This window comes from Zophobas morio, unplaced genomic scaffold (genome assembly GCF_036711695.1).
Source record: "Zophobas morio isolate AGI-343-1 ecotype UQ-CSIRO unplaced genomic scaffold, CSIRO_AGI_Zmor_V1 ptg000008l, whole genome shotgun sequence".
Taxonomy (NCBI): domain Eukaryota; kingdom Metazoa; phylum Arthropoda; class Insecta; order Coleoptera; family Tenebrionidae; genus Zophobas; species Zophobas morio.
In genome coordinates, this window is record NW_026972113.1 from 6,645,716 (window position 1) to 6,665,909 (window position 20,194).

At 29.1% G+C, this 20,194-nt stretch overlaps 1 protein-coding gene across 1 annotated transcript in view; it reads left to right on the forward strand.

Moving 5' to 3' along the window:
• The first annotated feature begins 7,352 nt into the window (after positions 1-7,352).
• LOC135125185 (uncharacterized) overlaps positions 7,353-20,194 on the forward strand; it is a 67,734-nt gene continuing 54,892 nt past the window's right edge. Inside the window, exon 1 of the mRNA XM_064050572.1 lies at positions 7,353-7,526. Coding sequence (XP_063906642.1) covers positions 7,469-7,526 — 58 coding nt within the window. The 5' untranslated portion in view covers positions 7,353-7,468. The remainder of the gene's footprint in view (positions 7,527-20,194) is intronic.

Here is a 20,194-nt window from a genome sequence, read left to right on the forward strand (position 1 = left end):
TTCTATTTTTCGATTTTCGATGTCTCTATTTTTGGATTTATTGGTTGTACGAATTTTCGATTTTTTAATTTCCCCTTCTTCAGTGTTTAGATTTAGGAATTTTTTTGTTTTCAGATTTCTCAAATTTTGGTTTTTTAGTATTCAAATTTTCAATTGTTCCTGTCTTAGGTTTTTGGATTTTTCAATTTCCTTAACTCTTGGAAATTTTGATTTCTCGACTTTCCGATTTTAAAATTTTGAATCTGTTTACTTTTTGATTATTCAATGTTTTTATTTTTTCGACTTCTCAGGAGTTTTTAAATTGTTTTCATATTCTCCATATTTCGAATTTTATAAAAATCTCGACGTTTCGATTTTTGGATTTTTTTTGTTTCGTTTCTTCTAATTTTTGGATTTTTTGATTTCTCGATTTTTCGATTCTGTGAACTTTAGATTTTTCGATATTCATATTTTCGATTACTTAATTCTTTGTTTTTTCGACTTTCCAGAAGATTTTTGAATTGTTCTCAAATTTCAGACATTTCGATTTTTTGATTTTTCGTTTTTTCAAATTTTTGGGTTTTTGCTTTCTGGAGTTTTGATTTTTCCAATTTTAGATTTTTCGATATTCAAATTTTCAGTCTTTTTACTTTTGGATTTCTTCATTTTTCCTTGATCAATTGTTGGGTTTTTCGATTTTAGATTTTTTGATATTCGAATGTTCATTCTTTTTATTTTTTCGATTTCCTGATTTTTCAGTTCTCCGATTTTTGGATTTTTCGATTTTTGATCCTTCAGTTTTTAGACTCCGATTTCTTTATTTTCGATTTTTCCATGTTCTAATTTTCAAAACATAACATGTAAACTAAAGCGTATTATAGTATAAGAGAAAATTATGAAGACAAAAGTGTTGCTAAATTAGATTAAGTAGGTTATAAGACTTAAATTAAGCCAGGTTGCCAAATTATGTACTTAGGCATTTAACTGTATGCCAGATTTAGGATATTATGTTTTTTATTTTTTAATTTGTATTGTTTTCATTCTCGGCGTACACAAATAACCTTGCTGAGTCGACGACACTTGAGAGTGCTGATTTAGCCTAATTTGCCCTGCGAAAAATTGTCCGAATTCTTTCCCATTCTCTCACTATTTCCCCCGCATTTGTCTGAGACGCCGAAATTTACACAACTCCGGTCCGTTGAAGCCCATCTGCGCCCCTCTCGAACAAAGCCCTACATCCTAATTTCGTCAAGTTCAAGTCCTCGGGAGCATTTTATTATATCGAGTGGTATTGTTTACGAAACACGCCACAATGCAGCCAAAATTAGCTTCAACCTGGACCCCTTTTGGTTAATATTCCGGTTGGCAGTGGTGAGAAAATCACCACTAGTGCATCACGAACTCAATTTTACATAAACATACTCACATATCCAGAGCAATTCGGGTTGGATAAACAAGGCTAATCCGCCCCTCGGCAATTCCGACACTGTATTTGTGTCAGTGGATGACGGAAAGTCGGTTTCCAGGCTTTTATACGCCCAGAATGGGTTTCCATCATTCTTCTTATTATTGTTGTGTGTGGTTTTAAGATTAATTCTGGTTGCGCTGTTTGTTGTACAGGATTTCGGTTCTTTATTTGATATGGGGGACACGGAGAGGGCGTTTTTACAAGAATGCCGACGGCAAGGATGGTGAAAGATGTTTGTTGTTTATAACAATATATGAAAGGCAAGTTTTGGTATTAATAATAAATAAATTCGTGTGCTTGTTTTAGCGGAAATGTTGTGAACAAGAGATACGATAATTTATCTGGGGACTGTTATTTTCGTGACAATTAACTCTACAGCGTCAGGATCTAGTCCATGGAAGAGAATTTTAGTCGAGGATTTATGGAACTCGTGCAACGTATTTTTTAGTTGTTGTGTAAAGGTCAAGAGTAGCCGATTCTAAAAAAAATTATTCAACGTTAATCCCCAAAATTTCTAGCAACAATTTTTTTTCAAAATTATGTGGATCATCTTTAAAAAGTTGGAACTAGAAAAAAATTTCTTGTGAATAGTATTTCCAATAAATCGCGCTTCTTTTTGTGATAACCTCTATAAAGTAAAAACTAGTAGTGTAAAAAATCGAAAATTCGATGAATCAAATATTCGGAAAAGTGAAAATCGAAAAATGAAAAGCTTAAAAATCAAAAAACAGAGAAATTTAAAATATGAAAAATCGAAAATTCTATGAATAAAAGGAAACCTTTCGGAAAGTCAAAATTCAAAAAAATTGAGAACTCGAAAAGTATGTAAAAGTATAACAAACAGTTCTGTAGTGATATGCTGAATAAATTTCTTTATTTATTTACTATCAAAAACTCGAAAAATCAAATTATTCAAAAATAAAAAAAATTAAAAATCGAAAAAATGAAGAATGGAAAAACTGAAAAATAAAAATATTCGAATGTCGAAAAATCTAAAATTCCAAAAATTGAAAAATCAAAGGTTACAAAAACAGTAAAAAGGTTGAAATTTCGAATATTAAAATATCGATAAATGAAAAAATTCAAAATCGAAAAACCGAAAATCGAAAATTCGGAAATTCAAAAAATCGAGAAATAAAAGAATTGAAGTGTGAAAACTGAAGAACGGAAAAAAGAAAAACTGAAAATTCTAAAAATGAAGAATTGAAAAATCGAACAATCGAAAAAATTATGGAAAAATTGAAAATTTGAATATCGAAATATCGAAAACCGAAAAATCAAAGAATGGAAAAATTCAAAATTACAAAAATCCAAACATAAAAAAAAGTTTTGGGAAATCGTAAAATCGAAAATTGAAAAATTGATAATCGAAAAGACGGAATTCAAAAAATTGAAAATCGTGAAATGAAAAAATCCAAAATCGAAAAACCGCAAATCGAAAATTCGAAAAATCAAAAAATCGAAAAGTAAAAAAATTGAAGTCTGAAAACTGAAGAATGGCAAAAAGAAAAACTGCAAATTATAAAAATGAAGAATCGAAAAATCGCAAAATCGAAAAAGTGAATGGAAAAGTTGAAAATTTGAATATCGAAAAATCGAACACCCGGGAAATTGATCTATCGACAAATAAACAAATTAAAATCTAAAACCTGAAAAATGGAAAAATTGAAAAATCGAAAATTCGAAAAATCAAAAATCCAAAATCGTAAACTAGAAAAATGAAAAATTCTATGAATCAAATATTCGAAAAATTGGAAAATTGAAAAATTAAAACACCGAAAACCGAAAAATTAAGAAACGGAAAAATTAAAAATTAGAAAAATCCAAAAATTAGAAAAAAATTCCGAAAAATCGCAAAATCGAAATATTGAAAATCGAATATTCGGAATTTTGAAAAATCGAAAATCGATAAATGAAAAAATGCAAAATCGAAAAACCGAAAATCGAAATTCGAAAAATCAAAAAATCGGGAAATAAAAGAATTGAAGTTTGAAAACTGAAGAAGGCAAAAAGAAAAACTGGAAATTCTAAAAATGAAGAACCGAAAAATCGAAAAATCGAAAAAGTGAATGGAAAAGTTGAAAATTTGAATATTGAAAAATCGAACACCCGGGAAATTGACCTATTGACAAATAAACAAATTAAAATCTAAAACCTGAAAAATGGAAAAATTGAAAAATCGAAAATTCGAAAAATCAAAAATCGAAAATAGTAAAATTGAAGAATCGAAAATCGAAAAATCGAAAAATTGAGAAATCGAGAAATCCAAAAGTAAAACAATTAAAAATTCGAAAACTGAAAAATCGAAAGGTAAGAAATTGAAAAAGTGAAGAATGGAAAAATTGAAAATGTGGCTATCGAAAAATCGAAACCCGAAAAATCAAAGAATGGAAAAATTCAAAATTAGAAAAATCCAACAAATAAAAAAACTTCTGGAAAATCGCAACATCGGAAAATGAAAAATTGAAAATCGAAAAGACGGAATTCAAAAAATTGAAAATCGAGAAATGAAAAAATTCAAAATCGAAAAACCGAAAATCGAAAATTCGAAAAATCAAAAACTCAAAAAATCGAAAAATCGAAAAAGTGAATGGAAAAGTTGAAAGTTTGAATATCGAAAAATCGAACACCCGGGAAATTGATCAATCGAAAAATAAACAGTAAAATTTAGAATCTGAAAAATGGAAAAATTGAAATATCGAAAATTAGAAAAATCAAAAATCGAAAATCGTAAAATTGAAGAATCGAAAATCGAAAAATGAAAAAATTGAGAAATCGAAAAATAAACGAAATGAAAATTTGAATATCGAAAAATCGAAACGTAAAAAAAAATTTATATATACCTAAAAACTGAAGAATAGAAAAAAAGGAAAATTGAAATTCGAAAAACGAACAATCTAAGACTTGAAAAAGTGAAGATTGCAAAAAATTGAAAATGTGAAAATTGAAAAATAAAAAAATTAAAATCTAAAACCAGAAGAATGCAAAGTTGAAAAATCGAAAATCTGAACAATCAAAAATCCAAAATCGCAAACTAGAAAAATTTAAAATTCGAAAAATCGAAAATTCTATGAAACAAATATTGGAAAAATTGGAAAATGGAAAAATTAAAACACCGAAAACCGAAAAATGAAAAATTGGAAAAATCTAAATTTACAAAAATCCAAAAATTAGAAAAATTTTCCGGAATATCGAAAAATCGAAAATTGAAAATCGAAAAGTTCGAAATCAAAAAATGGAAAATGGGAAAATAAAAATACCCAAATCGAATTAGAAAAGTGAATAAAATCGAGAAATAAAAAATTGAAGTCTAAAAACCGAAGAATGGGAAAAGAGGAAAAAAAGGAGACCTCGAAAATTGAAGAAATGAAAAATTGAAAAATGGAAAAATTGAAGAATGGATAAATTTAAAAAAAGAAAATTCGAAAAATTAAAAATCCAAGAATTGAAAAATCGAGAAATCGAAAAATTGAATAATGGAAAACTAAACATTTGACTATCGAAAAATCGAAAATTCAAGAAATCGAAATATCGAAAAATAAAGAAGTTAAAAACTCAAAACCGAAGAGTGGAAAAATTGAAAAATCGACAACTCTAAAAATCAAAAATCGAAAATCGTAAACTAGAAGAACTTAAAACTCGAAAAATCTTAAGTTCTCTGAATAAAATATTCGAAAAATTGGAAAATCGAAAAACTAAAACACCGAAAATCGAGAAATCAAAAAATGGAAAAATTTAAAATTAGAAAAATTTTCCGGAAAATCAAAAAATCGATAATCGAAAAATTGAAAATTGGAAAATGAAAAACCCAAAATCGAAAACACGACAACCGAAAGTTCGAAAAATCAAAATATCGAGAAATAAACAAATTGAAGTCTAAAAACTGAACAATGGAGAAAAACAAAAAATGAAGATTCGAAAAATGAAATAATAAAAAATCGAAAAATGGAAAAAATGAAGAATGGAACAATGAAGTATTTGAAGAACGAATAAATAGAAAACTCGAGAAATTGAAACATCGAAAAATAAAAAAAATTAAATCTAAAAACTTGAAGAATACAAGAATTAAAAAATCGAAAACTCGAAAATCGTAAAATTGAACAATCGAAAATAGAAAAATCAAAAAATCGAAGAATTGTAAGATCGAGAAATTGAAAAAGTGAGGAATGAAAAATTTGAAAACATGAATATCGAAAAAACGAAAATTCAAGAAATCGAAATATTGAAAAATAAAAAAGTTAAAATCTAAAAAATGAACAATGGAAAAATTGAAAAACCGAAAATTCGAAAAATCTAAAATCGAAAACTCGAGAAGTCGGAAAGTAAAACAATTGAATTTATTTATTTACTATCAAAAACTCAAAAAATCAAATTATTCAAAAATAAAAAAAAATAAAAATCAAAAACTTAAGAATGGAAAAACTGAAAAATAAAAATATTAAACATTCGAATGTCGAAAAATCTAAAATTCCAAAAATAGAAAAATCAAAGGTTACAAAAACATTAAAAAGGTTGAAAATTCGAATATTAAAATATCGAAAATTTAAAGAATCAAACATTCGCGCAATCAAAACACTGAAAAGTAAAAAAATTGCAAGTGAAGACAGAAAAAATAGAAAATTTGAATATGGACAAATTGAAAAATTGAAAAATAAAAAATTCGACTCTGAAAGTTGAAGAATTGAAAAGTTGAAAACTAGAAAATCGAAAAGTTGAGCAGTGAAGTATTAAAAAATCTAGAAATTTTCGAATATCGAAAAATTAAAAATTGAAGAAAAAGGAAAATCGAAAAATCGAAAAGCAAGAAAATTGAAAAATCTGAAAACTAAATAAAGAATGGAGAAATTGAAAAATCGAGAAACCGAAAAGTAGAGAGACTGAAAATTCGAATATCGAAAAATCAAAAACTTGAGAAATAAAAAAATTAAAAAGTAAAAATTTCAATGAAAAGTGGAGAATGAAAAAATCGAAAAATAAAAAAACGAAAAATCAAAAAATCGAAAATTAAAAACACCGAAAATTCGAATATAGAAAAATCAAAATAGAAAATTTGATAAATAATTTTTTTGGTGTTATGAGATGTCATAATCATAACATAGAGAAAACATAAAAGTAGCTAGTCCCCTAATGGAATCGATTACAATACAATACATTATCACCTTTTTTTAGTTACATTTAATGTACTGATATTGATGAATGATTAACACAAATAAATATACATTACGCCATAAACTACATATTTTATTTTGTCAAAGATTATTTAGCGGACTTTGTAGAACATATCCTACAATGTTTATTTAGCTTTTAGACGTGTGGTCAACATTTACGCTGAGATAAAATAAATTTATGATGTAGAAAGTCCACTACAAACAATATCAACAGAGACAACGAGTTAATATTGGCCCCTGGAGTCAGTTAAATTCCGTGCGGAGTAAACCAGATACCGGAGTCGTTATATAGTGGGGGTTCTGTTCACTTTTTGACGAAAAAATAGAATTTTGCCAATGGCCTTTTTAAAAATATTTACAATAAAAACGAGAAATATCTGAACATATTTATATTCTGCCGATTCCTTCCCACCCCACGAAACCACCGCCGCCCTCCTCAGCCAACTCGTCCAAACTGCTTATGGGCACCTTCCGGACGTCCCGCGCCATTAACAACCCCAATAAACCCCTCAGTACCATTAAAGCCGTCACCATAGGACTTAGCGTTGATTATGGTCCGGCTTAAGAGCAGATTCGTATGTAAATGGATGTCAAAGTTGCTAATTGCCGGTAATCATATGCATTGCTCCTGGGGGTGTTTCGCTGTATTGTAAACAGCGGGGGTGCAATCGGCGGACGCTTGCGCACCCTCTTTGTCGGAGACTCGCTACATCCACTTCTCATTCGGTCCAGCGCGTCTCCGAAAGTCGAGACGGCTCGCGGCGCTTCCGAAACGGGATGATCGTTGGCGGTGTTTTATGGTGGCGGTACGCCGTTGAAACGGGGTGCTGGTGGTGGTAGGTGCGTGCGGACAATGGTGCACGGGGGCGGCGGACTCATTCTGTGCGTGCTGCTGGCGAGCTTGCCGAGGGGTAAGGAGTTCGCAAAGTTTTTTTGGCCCAAAAGTTTGTGCTTCGAAAGTGGGACTAAGTCATTTTCAAACTATCACAAAATTAACACTTAAATGTTTATTGAAGTTTTGGAGATAATGTGGAATTTTATAATAACAATACTGAAAAGATTGCGAATGAGGAAATGGAAACCCAAATCTAAATTGGGAATACGATTTGAGTGCGCCATCTCCCGTTGGTGGTTTCTTTTATTGTCCAAGCTCTATTGAGACATGCTGACGCAAAATTATGTTCTTATGAGACCATATAAGGTTGTGCTTGTCCTAATATTAAGCAAATGTGGAACTTTACTGTCAATTACTTTTTTAATTAATTCTGTTTTCGACTGTCCATGCTTACTGGCACAAATAAGTTTCCATATAAACGTAAGAGCATATAATACAAGGAACATGTCAATTTTTTATATTGAAAAGTCTCGTACAGATGTCTTAAAATATTCTCCTCTATGGACAATGTGTCGCTTAGGTAATTATGCCCATAATCAGACAGATCTGTTTACAACCAAGATTTCTGAATTGAAGAAACTCGACTTCTCCGAATTACCTTAAAAATTATCTATGAAAATATAATTGTGATATTTATATATTTATATATATTATAAAGTTGAAATCATCAGATGTATGTTCTGTAATTGGAGTATTGCTCCGTTGAACATACCAAACAATAATAATAATAATAATAATAATAATAATAATTACGTATTAACTCCGGCTATAGCGGTGACGTGTGTATACGCCAATATTATTTTTACAAGTATTTTAAAATTTCCATTTAGCACGTTTTTGCTTCCTCTAATCTACTTAAATTGAATTATTTTCTTTATGGCTGGTTGTTTATAAAACGTTGCAATGTTAATTTAATTATAAATGTACATTAGGCGAAGAGAGAGAAATTTTAAAAGGGTTTCTCTTTATTTGAATTTTTCACAAAAATATAAATGAATAAAATTCCCTTAAATATTAAAAAATACAAACGTTGTTCTGAATGAAATTTCGTAAAAATACTTGGTATATAATGTACATTTTTGTCACGTATTCATATCAATTTAATTTTTAATTAATAATGTGATTATAGAAGATCGGACATTGCGGCGGCAAGCTGAATTATTGGTTGCCTACTTATCGGAAAGTTAGGTTATGAGTGACTTAAAAATTCTTTATATTCAGATTAATTAACTCGAAATACCCACTACTGTGGACTAAAAATATCACGTTTTTTTATAATAAGTAAAGTAAGACGTTTTCATTACGTCTTTTCTTTCAAGTTTCACAAAGAAGAGATTCTTTTTCTAGATCAGATTTACTAGCAGAGTTTTAAATGAAGCCCTCTGCTCCGAGCTTCTAAAGGAAATGCAGGCTTTCAGAGCACCGTTTTAGTTGCTTTTGGTGTAGAGCTGGGCGTTGTTAATTAATAAATTCAGCTCATGGTGGTGTTGAAAGGACAATATAATTATTTGTCTGTATATTAGTACATTAATTATTGATTTTCAGTTTTGGGGTAATGTGGTTGTGCAAAAACCGACCGTTATTGATAATATATTAACTTGTTATCTGGTCTAACTCGGTTCGGTATTCATTTGAAACATTGTCCGTCCATGTAAAGTATCTCATTAGTCATTAATTAGTTAAAATGTGGCAAAATATTGAGATATTTATTTTATCGGACCGCTAGAGTCCGATAAATCCGTCACAGAGTGAACCCGATTCGACTCTGGTTTTTCGCCATAGGTTGTAAAGTTTTATTAGTACGAAAAATGGTGCGCTTGCAGAAAATGTTGTTATTTTATGTACTATTAAAGGAGGAAGCATATCGCATTGGCTGTCGATTTTATCGGCCAATTTGCCGTCCGACCCTTTCTATAATTCACCACCGAATAAAACTGTACTAAACCGGACAAAACCCCACAAAGACGCAATTATGTTTCCTCGCTAAATAATTCACTAAACAGCGGCCAAGATATGCAGCGTCTGTCTTCCGCCGCAAACAAGAACGTTTCAATTTTTGTCGTTTTTGCGGCTAATCGAAACAGCGCTCCCGAACTCCCTTTAAAATTATTTATTGTGCAAAGGTTAAAGTTTCTTTTGATTTCGTTACGCCTCAAAACAAATAATTAGAAGGGGCGCACTTTATTAACTTCGTGATAGAGGCAAACATTCTAACCAAGTTTTCTTCAAGTATTTTAATTTGAGTAAACGGAATTATGCGGTTTTACGGTAATGAAAGTATTTTCAGGCTTCGAGATTATCAAGGGTTATTTGCTGGGTTATTGAATAATAACAGGGTGAGGTAATCGCTACGTTCTGTATTTATTTTCTTAGCTGAGCCGAATACTTATGCAGATGAAATTAGGGCAAGGGCAGAAATGGTTGCTCGAATGGGAAGGGTTAACTCGGAAAGTTCTGCTTATAAAAATGGACGCTCTACTTCGGGTTCTGACGAAATTAAGCAAACAAATATCCGCTTTTACGAGTGTTTGGATTTATTAGGAAATAACGAGGTCTTTAGAGGCCATAAATTTGTATGTTTTCTTGTGTTTATTGGGTTCGTGCTACGGATTTAAGCACCTGTGCAACTTAGTAATGACAGCTGGGGTAGAATACAAAATTATATAAAAACTATTATTATTGTGTGTCGACGCATACAGGTAAACAGAGATTCCGTCAAGGTTTATATGAAATACGCGCGTGATAATAACATAAAGTCTTATCGAGGAATAATTTTTCTGGCAGCTGTGGCACGATCCCAAAATTGATAAAACGCTATCTGATGTAAAAATCATCCCCGTTCGTAATTAAATCTGCATCTTTGTTTCAGAATCTCCCTAATTTAAATCCGCGCAAAACGCTTAATTTTAATTATTTAATCTTTCCATTTTCCTGATTGCGCGTTGTATTTTTCCGCAGAAATCCCACTTTGGGTGGATTAAATCGATAACTGTGTACATTGTCGTCGATTTATTTGTCTCCGTACGGACCACCTACTCGTGTACAGACACGAGACAACTGTGTTTATTTAGAAAACAATCGCCCCTTCACTGTAATAATAAATGCAAGATTGGAACCCTCTTTTGTCTGTATATTACCTCCAGATGTTTTACAAGGGTTGGCTTTTATTTCCTTGTAAATTAAATTTTCATTGTGCAGTAAAAGCATGTTATTCGTAGCGTTGGCATTAACGAAATTCCGTTTCTACCTGATCTGTATTTTTTGTTTTATGGGATTATAACGCCCGAGTGTGGTCAAACATATTGGGAAAACTGCGTGGAAACTTTACTGCCACTACAATATGCAAATGAAATGTTGCACTGTTCGCATAAATAAGTGTTGCCAACTTTATGAGCCACATTTTGGTTTAATGGTGGTTGTAATCGACTGGAAAATATTGCGGTGGAATGCGATATTGTACGGTTAATGGTATCATTACTCAATTCTTGGAACGTGTACCTGGTTTGGGGCTCAATTAGTCTTCTTTTTTTGCGGCGGGGGATAATAAACTTTCGAATTAATTAACGTTGGGGCAAAAAATTCGTACGAATGTGGAAGCTATCGGTGCTTGAGCACCACTTGTTTGACTAGAAAGCTTTAAAAAAATTGTATTTCGATTAAGGGTTATTCTTGCTCACACCTCAAGCTGTCACCTCTCTGATATTAACTGCAACAACCTAGCGCTTTGGGCGCATTTCATGCACGATATTACGCTGGAGAAAATCACTTGTCGTCAGTTTTCGCAAAGAATTCATTCGTTTTATTATTGCAGGGAATAAATAAAGGAGGACTTTTCTTATTTTAAGTGCACTTCTGGTAGAAAACTATAGATGTCAGAGTCAACACAAACAGTGCAACATTTTCAAATTTTCATTTTATGAACTATCAAATGAATTAATTACGTCTATTTGATTTCAATTTTATCCCCAACTCTTTTTGGTTTAACTGAGAATTACAATTAGTCAATCAAGTTTTATTTGTGACAATTTCAGCTTTCTCCTCCTCCAATGGCATATGTTCGGAGTCTATCTTTTCTCCCACTTCGAACTGTGAATTATTTTCGATTAATTTCAACATTTGTTTTCCTTTCCTATTTTCATTTTTATCTTTGGATTTTCTTTTACCATCATCTTTTGTATCGTCTATTCTTCCTCCTTTTTCTCCTAGTCTTGCATTGAAATCGAGCTCTTATCATTTATTTCTCTTTTGTTTTTTATTTTTTCCTTTATTGTTATCATGTTCTTAATATATAAAGTTCCAATGTGCTATTTGTTTCATTTTATTCTGATGGTCCATGTCATTAACGTTTCTTCTTAACTACAGTTCGTCTTTAATCCTTTCTTTTCTTCTTTTTTCTTTCTGTTCCGTGACATTGTGGTAAGTTTTTAATCAAAATTTGACCGTTTATACGATTTTTAGGTTTTTGATTTTTCAATTTTTCAGTATTAAGTTTTTCGAAATTTCAGTTCTAGATTTTTCAGTGTTTCAGTTCTTTAATGTTTGTATATTTCGTTCGATTTTTGAATTTTTTAATTTTTCAATTTTTTGATTTTTCGATTTTTAAAATTTTTTTTCAATTTTTGGCGTCTCTAAATTTTCAATTTTTAAATTCTCTATTAACCCATGTTTCGGTTTTTCAAGTTTTCGATTTTTCGATTTTTCGACTGAGACTTTTGGATTTTTTAATTTTTTCCAATTCTCGATTTCCCGATTTATTAGTTTTGCAATTTTTCAAAATTTCAAGTTTTTGATTTATAAAGTTTGTAAATTTTTGATTTTTCAATTTCTTAAATTTTGGGTTTTTGGATTTTTCGACTTGGCGATTTTTTGATTTCTCGATTTTTCAATTCTTCGATTATTTTTAAATTTTTGGCGTTCCTAAATTTTCTATTTTTCAATTTTTCGACTGAAATTTTCCGACTTTTTATTTTTTCCATTTTTTGATTTTTCGATTTTTCGATTTCTCTATTTTTCAGTTTTTCAATTCTTTATTTTTCGATTTTTTATTTTTTCAATTATTATTATTAATTTTTCAGGTATTTTGATTTTTCAATTTGGGAAATTTTCGGTTTTTCGAATTTTCGACTTGACAATTTTCCAATTTGTTAATTGTTCAATTATTCTGTTTCCAAATTTTCGGTTCTTCGAATTTTCATCTTTTTGATTTCTCCATTTTTCGACCGAGATTTTTCGTTTTTTCGATTTTTCCCTTTTCTCTATTTTTCGCTGTCTCGATTTTTCAGTATTTCAATTCTTCAATTTTTCAGGTCTTTGATTTTTAATTTTCGATCTTTGGATTTTTCGATCTCTCCATTTCTCAATTCTTCAACCTCTATATTTTTCAATTTTTGATGAATTTAAATTTTCGATTTTTCGATTTCTCGATTAATTGATTTTTCGATTTTTCAACTTTTCGATTTTTTGAATTTTCGACTTTTCGATTTTTCAGATTTTCAATTCTTCAATTTTTTTATTTTTCGGGTATTTTGGTTTTTCAGTTTTTTAAATTTCGTGTTTTTAGATTTTTCGACTATTCGATTATTCGATTACTTTTTTTTATCAATTTTTAGCGTTTCTAATTTTCTTTAAATTTTGGGTTTTTGGATTTTTCGACTTGGCGATTTTTTGATTTCTCGATTTTTGAATTCTTATATTATTCTATTTTTCAATTTTAGGCGTTCCTAAATTTTCTATTTTTCAATTTTTCTACTAAAATTTTCCGATTTTTTTATTTTTTCCATTTTTTAATTTTTCGATTTCTCGAGTTTTTAAATTTTCGATTTTGCGGTTTCCCGAATAATCGATTTTTCAACTTTTCAATTCTTCAATTTTTCGTTTTTTTTTTTATTTTTTAATTTTTAAATTTCTTGATAATTTTTCCATTTCTCTATTTTTCAATTCTTCGATTATTATATTTTTTAATTTTTAGCTTTTCTAAATTTTCGATTTATCGATTTTTCGATTGAACGACTTTTCAGTTTTTTAATTTTTCGGTTTCTCGATTTTTCGACTTAGACTTTTCGATTTTTTGCTTTTCCCAATTTATCGATTTTTCAATTTTTCGACTTGGTAATTTTTCGATTTTTAGTTTTTTCAATTCTTCGACCTCTATATTTTTCAGTTTTTGGCGTTTCTGAATTTTAAACATTTCGATTTCTCGTTTTTTCAATTTCTCTATTTTTCAGTTTTTCAATTCTTTAATGTTTCAATTTCTAAATCGAAAAACCGAAAACCGAAAGTTCGAAAAATCAAAAAATCGAGAAATAAACAAATTGAAGTCTAAAAACTGAAAAATGGAGAAAAAGAAAACATGAAAATTCGAAAAATGAAAAAACAAAAAGTCTAAAAATGGAAAAAATGAAGAATGGAAAAATGGAATATTTAAAGAATAAATAGAAAACTCGAGAAATTAAAATATCGAAAAATAAAAAAATTAAACCTGAAAACTTGAAGACTATAAAAATTAAAAAATCGAAAATAGAAAAATCGAAAAATCGAAGAATTGAAAGGTCGATTTTTCGATTTAGACTTTTCGATTTTTTGGTTTTTCCAATTTATCGATTTTCTCACTTTTCGATTTCTTGATTTTTCAGTTTTTCAATTTTCGATCTTTCAATTTTTCGACTTGGTAATTTTTCGATTTTTAGTTTCTTCAATTCTTTGCCTCTATATTTTTCAGTTTTTGGCATTTCTAAATTTTCAACATTTCGATTTCTCGTTTTTTCAATTTCTGTATTTTTCAGTTTTTCAATTCTTTAATTTTTCAATTTTTAGATTTTTAATTTTTTCAATTATTATTAATTTTTTAGGTATTTTGATTTTTCAGTTTTTGAAATTTTCGGTTTTTCGATTTTCCGATTTGTCAATTATTCAATTTTTCAATCTTTGACGTTTCTAAATTTTCGGTTCTTCGATTTTTCACCTTTTCGATTTCTCCATTTTTCGAGTGAAATTTTCCGTTTTTTGATTTTTCCCATTTCTCAGTTTTTCGGTGTCTCGATTTTTCAAATTTTCAATTGTTCGATATATTATTTTTCGGTTTTTTAAATTCTAGATTTTTTAATTTCTCGATTTTCCAATTGTTCGATTTTTGTATTTTTCAATTTTTGGAATTTCCAAATTTTCAAGTTTTCATTTCTCGATTGACGATTTTTTTAATTTTTCAACTTTCCGATTTTAGGATTTTTCGATTTGTCGATTTTTCAGGTTTTGAATCTTTAAGTTTTTGAATTTTGCGATTTTTCAGTATTTTAGTTCTTCAATTTTTCAATTTTTCAATTTTTAGATTTTTAAATTTTTTCAATTTTCGGGTTTTCGATTTTTCGACTTGACGATTTTTCGATTTCTCGATTTTTCAATTCTTCGATTATTCTATTTTTCAATTTTTAGCGGGACAAAATTTTCGATTTTTCAATTTTTCGATTTTTCGACTTAAATTTTTGGATTTTTTTATGTTTCTCATTTCTCAATTTTTCGACTCTTGATTCGTCGATTCTTCGATGATTATATTTTTAAATGTTTGAAGGTTCTAAATTTTCGGTTTTTTAACTTTGTGAGTTCTCGATTTTTCGACTGAGATTTTTCGATTTTTTAGTTTTTCAATTTTTCAATTTCTCAGATTTTTGATTTATGAATTTTTTAAATTTTTAGTCTTTAGTTCTTCGACCTCTATATTTTTCGATTTTTGACGTTTATAAATTTTGGATCTTTCGATATTCCGATTAATCGATTTTTCGATTTTTCAACTTTTCGATTTCTTGATTTTTTGATTTCTGGATTTTTCAGATTTTCAATTCTTTAGTTTTTCTATTTTTGGGGTATTTTGATTTTTCAATTTTTTTAAATTTCGGGTTTTTGAATTTTTCGATTTGACGGTTTTTCGATTTCTCTATGTTTCTTCGATTATTCGATTACTTCATTTATCAATTTTTAGAGTTTCTAATTTTTTGATTTTTCGATTTTTAAATTTTTGGTTCCTTGATTTTTAGACTTAGATTTTTCGATTTTTCGACTTCTCGATTTTTCAGTTTTTCAATTGTCAGATTTTTGATTTTCCAATATTTTAATTTTCGTCTTTTCGATTTTTGGACTTGATGGTTTTTCGATTTTTCAATTCGTCGAACTCTATATTTTTTTCTGAAATTTCAACTTTTCAAATTCTCGTTTTTTCAACTTCTCTATTTTTCAATTTTTAAAATATTTAATGTTTCAATTATTATTATTAATTTTTCAGGTATTTTCATTTTTCAATTATTTAGATTTTCGGTTTTTTGATTTTTCGACTTGATACTTTTTCGATTTTTCAATTCTTCAATTATTCCATTTTTGGCGTTTCTAAATTTTCGATTCTTCAACTTTTCCCGATTTCTCCATTTTTGGACCGAGAATTTTTCGATTTTTTTATTTTTCCCATTTCTCGTTTTTTCAGTTTTTCAGGTCTTCAATTTTTCAATTTTTCAGGTTTTTGACTTTCCAATTTTTTAAATTTTCGGTTTTTTGATTTTTCGACTTGATGATTTTTCGATTTTTCAATTCTTCGACCTATATATTTTTGGCGCTTCTGAATTTTCAACTTTTCGATTTCTGGTTTTTCGGACTTCTCTATTTTTCAGTTTTTCTATTATTTAATGTCTCAATTTCTAGATTTTTCATTTTTCAATTATGAAATTATTATTAATTTTCCAGGTATTTTCAATTTTTAAAATTTTCGGTTTTTCGATTTTTCGATTCTTCAATTATTCCATTTTTCAATTTTTGACGTTCCTAAATTTTTCAGTTTTTCAGGTTTTTGATTTTCTAATGTTTCAATTTTTCAGTCTCTCGATTTTTCAATTCTTCGACCTGTATATTTTTCAATTTTTGGTGCTTTTAAATTTTAGTTTTTTTGATTTCGCGATGAATCAATTTTTCAATTATTTGATTTTTTGACTTCTCTATTTTTCAGTTTTTCTATTATTTAATGTCTCAATTTCTCGATTTTTCATTTTTCAATTATGAAATTATTATTAATTTTCCAGGTATTTTCAATTTTTAAAATTTTCGGTTTTTCGATTTTTCGATTCTTCAATTATTCCATTTTTCAATTTTTGACGTTCCTAAATTTTTCAGTTTTTCAGGTTTTTGATTTTCTAATGTTTCAATTTTTCAGTCTCTCGATTTTTCAATTCTTCGACCTGTAAATTTTTCAATTTTTGGTGCTTTTAAATTTTAGTTTTTTTGATTTCGCGATGAATCAATTTTTCAATTATTTGATTTTTTGACTTCTCGATTTTTTAGATTTTCAATTCTTCATTTTTTCGATTTTTGAGGTACATATTTTTATTTTTAATTTTCTAAATTTTCGTTTTTCGATTTTTTGACCTGAATCGACGTCTCGATTTTTCAATTCTTTGATTATTCTATTTTTCAAGTTTTGGCCTTTCTAAATTTTCGGTTTTTCGATTTTTCAATTTTTCAGGTTTTTGAGTCTTGAATTTTTTAAATTTTCCGTGTTTCGATTAATTTGGACCTAACGATTTTTTGATGTGTCGATTGTTCAATTCTTCGACCTCTATATTTTTCAATTTTTGGCGCTTTTAAATTTTAGACTTTTTGATCTCGCGATTAATCGATTTTTCACCGATTCGATTTCTTGATTTTTCGACTTCTCGATTTTTCAGAGTTTCAATTCTTCAATTTTTCGATTTTTCAGGTACATATTTTTATTTTCAATTTTCTAAATTTTCGTTTTTCAATTTTTTGACTTGACGATTTGCCGATTTCTCGATTTTTCAATTCTTTGATTATTCTATTTTTCAAGTTTTGGCCTTCCTAAATTTTCGATTTTTCAATTTTTCAGGTTTTTGATTCTTGAATTTTTTTAATTTTCCGTGTTTCGATTAATTTCGACTTGACGATTTTTTGATCTATCGATTGTTCAATTCTTCGACCTCTATATTTTTGAATTTTTGGCTTTTTTGGATTTTAAATTTTTTGATTTCTCGATTAGTCGATTTAGTGAATTTTTCACATTTTGGAATTTTTTTTTCGTTACATATGGTATTAATGTTTTGAAGGCAATATTTTCTGCTTGTTGGAAACAGTTTTTTTTACCGTAAGCTAAGGAAGTTTGCTCGACGTCTGATGACCCCCAGAGTACTAAAAAAGTGGTCTCCCGTTTCCGTCTGTCTGTCTGTCGGTCTGTCTGTTGATTTTCATTAATTACACAGATAAATCAGAAACTACCGAACCGATTGTTGTCAAATTTTGTATGTATATTAGGACTGTCATGTAGATGGTAAAACGCTAACCAAAATTTGGCTAATCATCTCCACCTCCAATGAGATAATGTCATCTCCAAAATTTACAATAGTAAATTTGTTTTTATTTTTCTAAAGGAAGATCCTCCTTAAAATCGAGAAGAAGATCTACACGTTTTCGTTCTTTTTTCAGTATTGTTTTAAATTTTAAGAAAAATCACAGGTAGTGGGTGTTTATAATCTGAACACAATGTAATATACCTCGTTAATTACAGCTTGGGCGGCACACATGAGGATATTGTGCAAAATAATTGTACATTTTGGTGTTCATGTGTCTAGAGTCGAGATAAGGAGATTCCTTTGCAAGCTAGTAAATTATCCGGCTTTATACCCCTACTACGACACGTCTGTTATTATTATCGTCATTAATAAGAGGTTTTATACTCCATAAATAGTTTATTCATGTTTGCTGTCACCTGGTATACACCATATACCCAAGTACTTTACTTCTAACTCACTCTGTGCTAGTAATTAAACAAGTTAAAAACATTGAATGTTTTTACAAGTCGTGTTTGGTAAAACTTCCCGTTGAATTGAAAAAGCCGATAATTCTATTTTCATAACTAATTCCGACCCCCGGCTCAGGTGACCCGCAAATATTTTCCCACTCGCAGAGTCGGAAGCGACTTTTTGCTATTCATCTATCCGAGTTTAATGTTTTACCGGGAAAATATAACTCTATTCAATCCGTGCCCATAAATCTGAAACTTTCCAAACTAAAAAAACTACACGTAACTCTGATGCCAATAGCACATGTTTCAAATTAGTACAAGACCAACAAAAGTTGCGTCGAATTGTTTGATTTATACGACATTCTCAACAAACTGATTGTGGAGCAAGGAGAAAAAAAGCAGAACTGTTGGTAGTAAATCTATGAACCGAATCCAATTTCCATGTTTGTCGCAGCCGAAGATATGATATAGTGAGGGAAAGTAATTTGGAGAGCTTCCATTAATAGACGTCGATGGAACGTCAAAGGGACGAAAGATGTATCTGTATAAAAGGAAGTTGTACAACTCGGTACGTAATTATCCCTCGGAATGAATAGAGCGCTGGTCAGGTAAACACTGCGCATAAAAAATGTGTTCGTGGTCAAAGAAGTTGAAGTTTTTTTGCCTAAACGAAATGTCTTCCTTGTAAACAGCCCACGTTTTTTTATTTCTTGCAAAAACTTTAATTCGTTTTATATTGTTGAACTTATAATGTGTACATATTTTTTTCATGTGGGGTTCCATACAATTCCGCTCTTTAAAATATCCTCTGAGGAGTTTCCAGACTTAAAAAAAGTTGGTATTTCTGTATTATTTACGATTGCGTTGAAATTGGAATTCATATATCCCCCCGAGGTCTACAGTTCGCAGTTCGGAACGTAAATAAAAAAGCAAGAAAATGTTAAACGTTAAGAATAACTGTTACTGTATCACTACTCCTGATTTAAAAAAAAAATTACGAGGGCGTGGTAACTTTTCGCTTTCTGGTGTTATTTGTAGCAGATGTTCATATTCATTTTTAGACGAACTAATTTTTTCGAAGTACGACGACTGGCTTCTTTTATGTTTTTTAGAAGTTTCATAACCCCTAAAAAATCAAAATTTTATACATTTTGCAATTCCATTTTGAAATCTTGCAAACGTGCTAAGGTTATGGGAATTATGGTAAAACATTAATCAAATTTTTTTCGTTTATCCCCTTTTAAAAAATTGAATAATTGACTCTAATTGTGGATTATCAATGCACTTGTATATTTTAAAATTACTTATACACGGTGTCTCAAAAAAGTTAAAAATGTTTCAGTTTATCAATTTCGATATTACAAGTTTTCATTTTTGATTTTTCAGTTTCTCAATTTTCAGTTTTTCAATTTTTTAATTCTCTTCTGCTCGATTTTACATCACAATTTTTAGCTTTTTCATTTCCTTTATTTTCTCATTGTTTCTTCCGATTTTATAATTTTTCTCCTTTGATTTTTTAATTTGTCGATTTTTCAATTTTGCAACTTTTGGATTTTTCAGTTATTCGATTTTCGTATTTCCTTATTTCAATTTTAAATTTCTCAATTTTTAATCTTTCGATTTTTCAATTGTTCGTTTCTTCTATATTTCAAATTCTTTATTTCCAGTTTTCAGATTTTTCGAAGTTTTCATTTTATACATTTTTGCTTTTTTTATTCGAAAAGTTGAAAAATCGAAAAACTAAGAAATAGAAAAACTGAAAACACGAAAAATTGCAAATTGAAGAACTGAAGCAACGAAAAATTGAAACATTGAAAAACTAAAAATCGAGAAACTTAAAAAAATTTTAAAAATTAATGAACCGAAAAATTCGAATGAAGGGGAATCGAAAAACT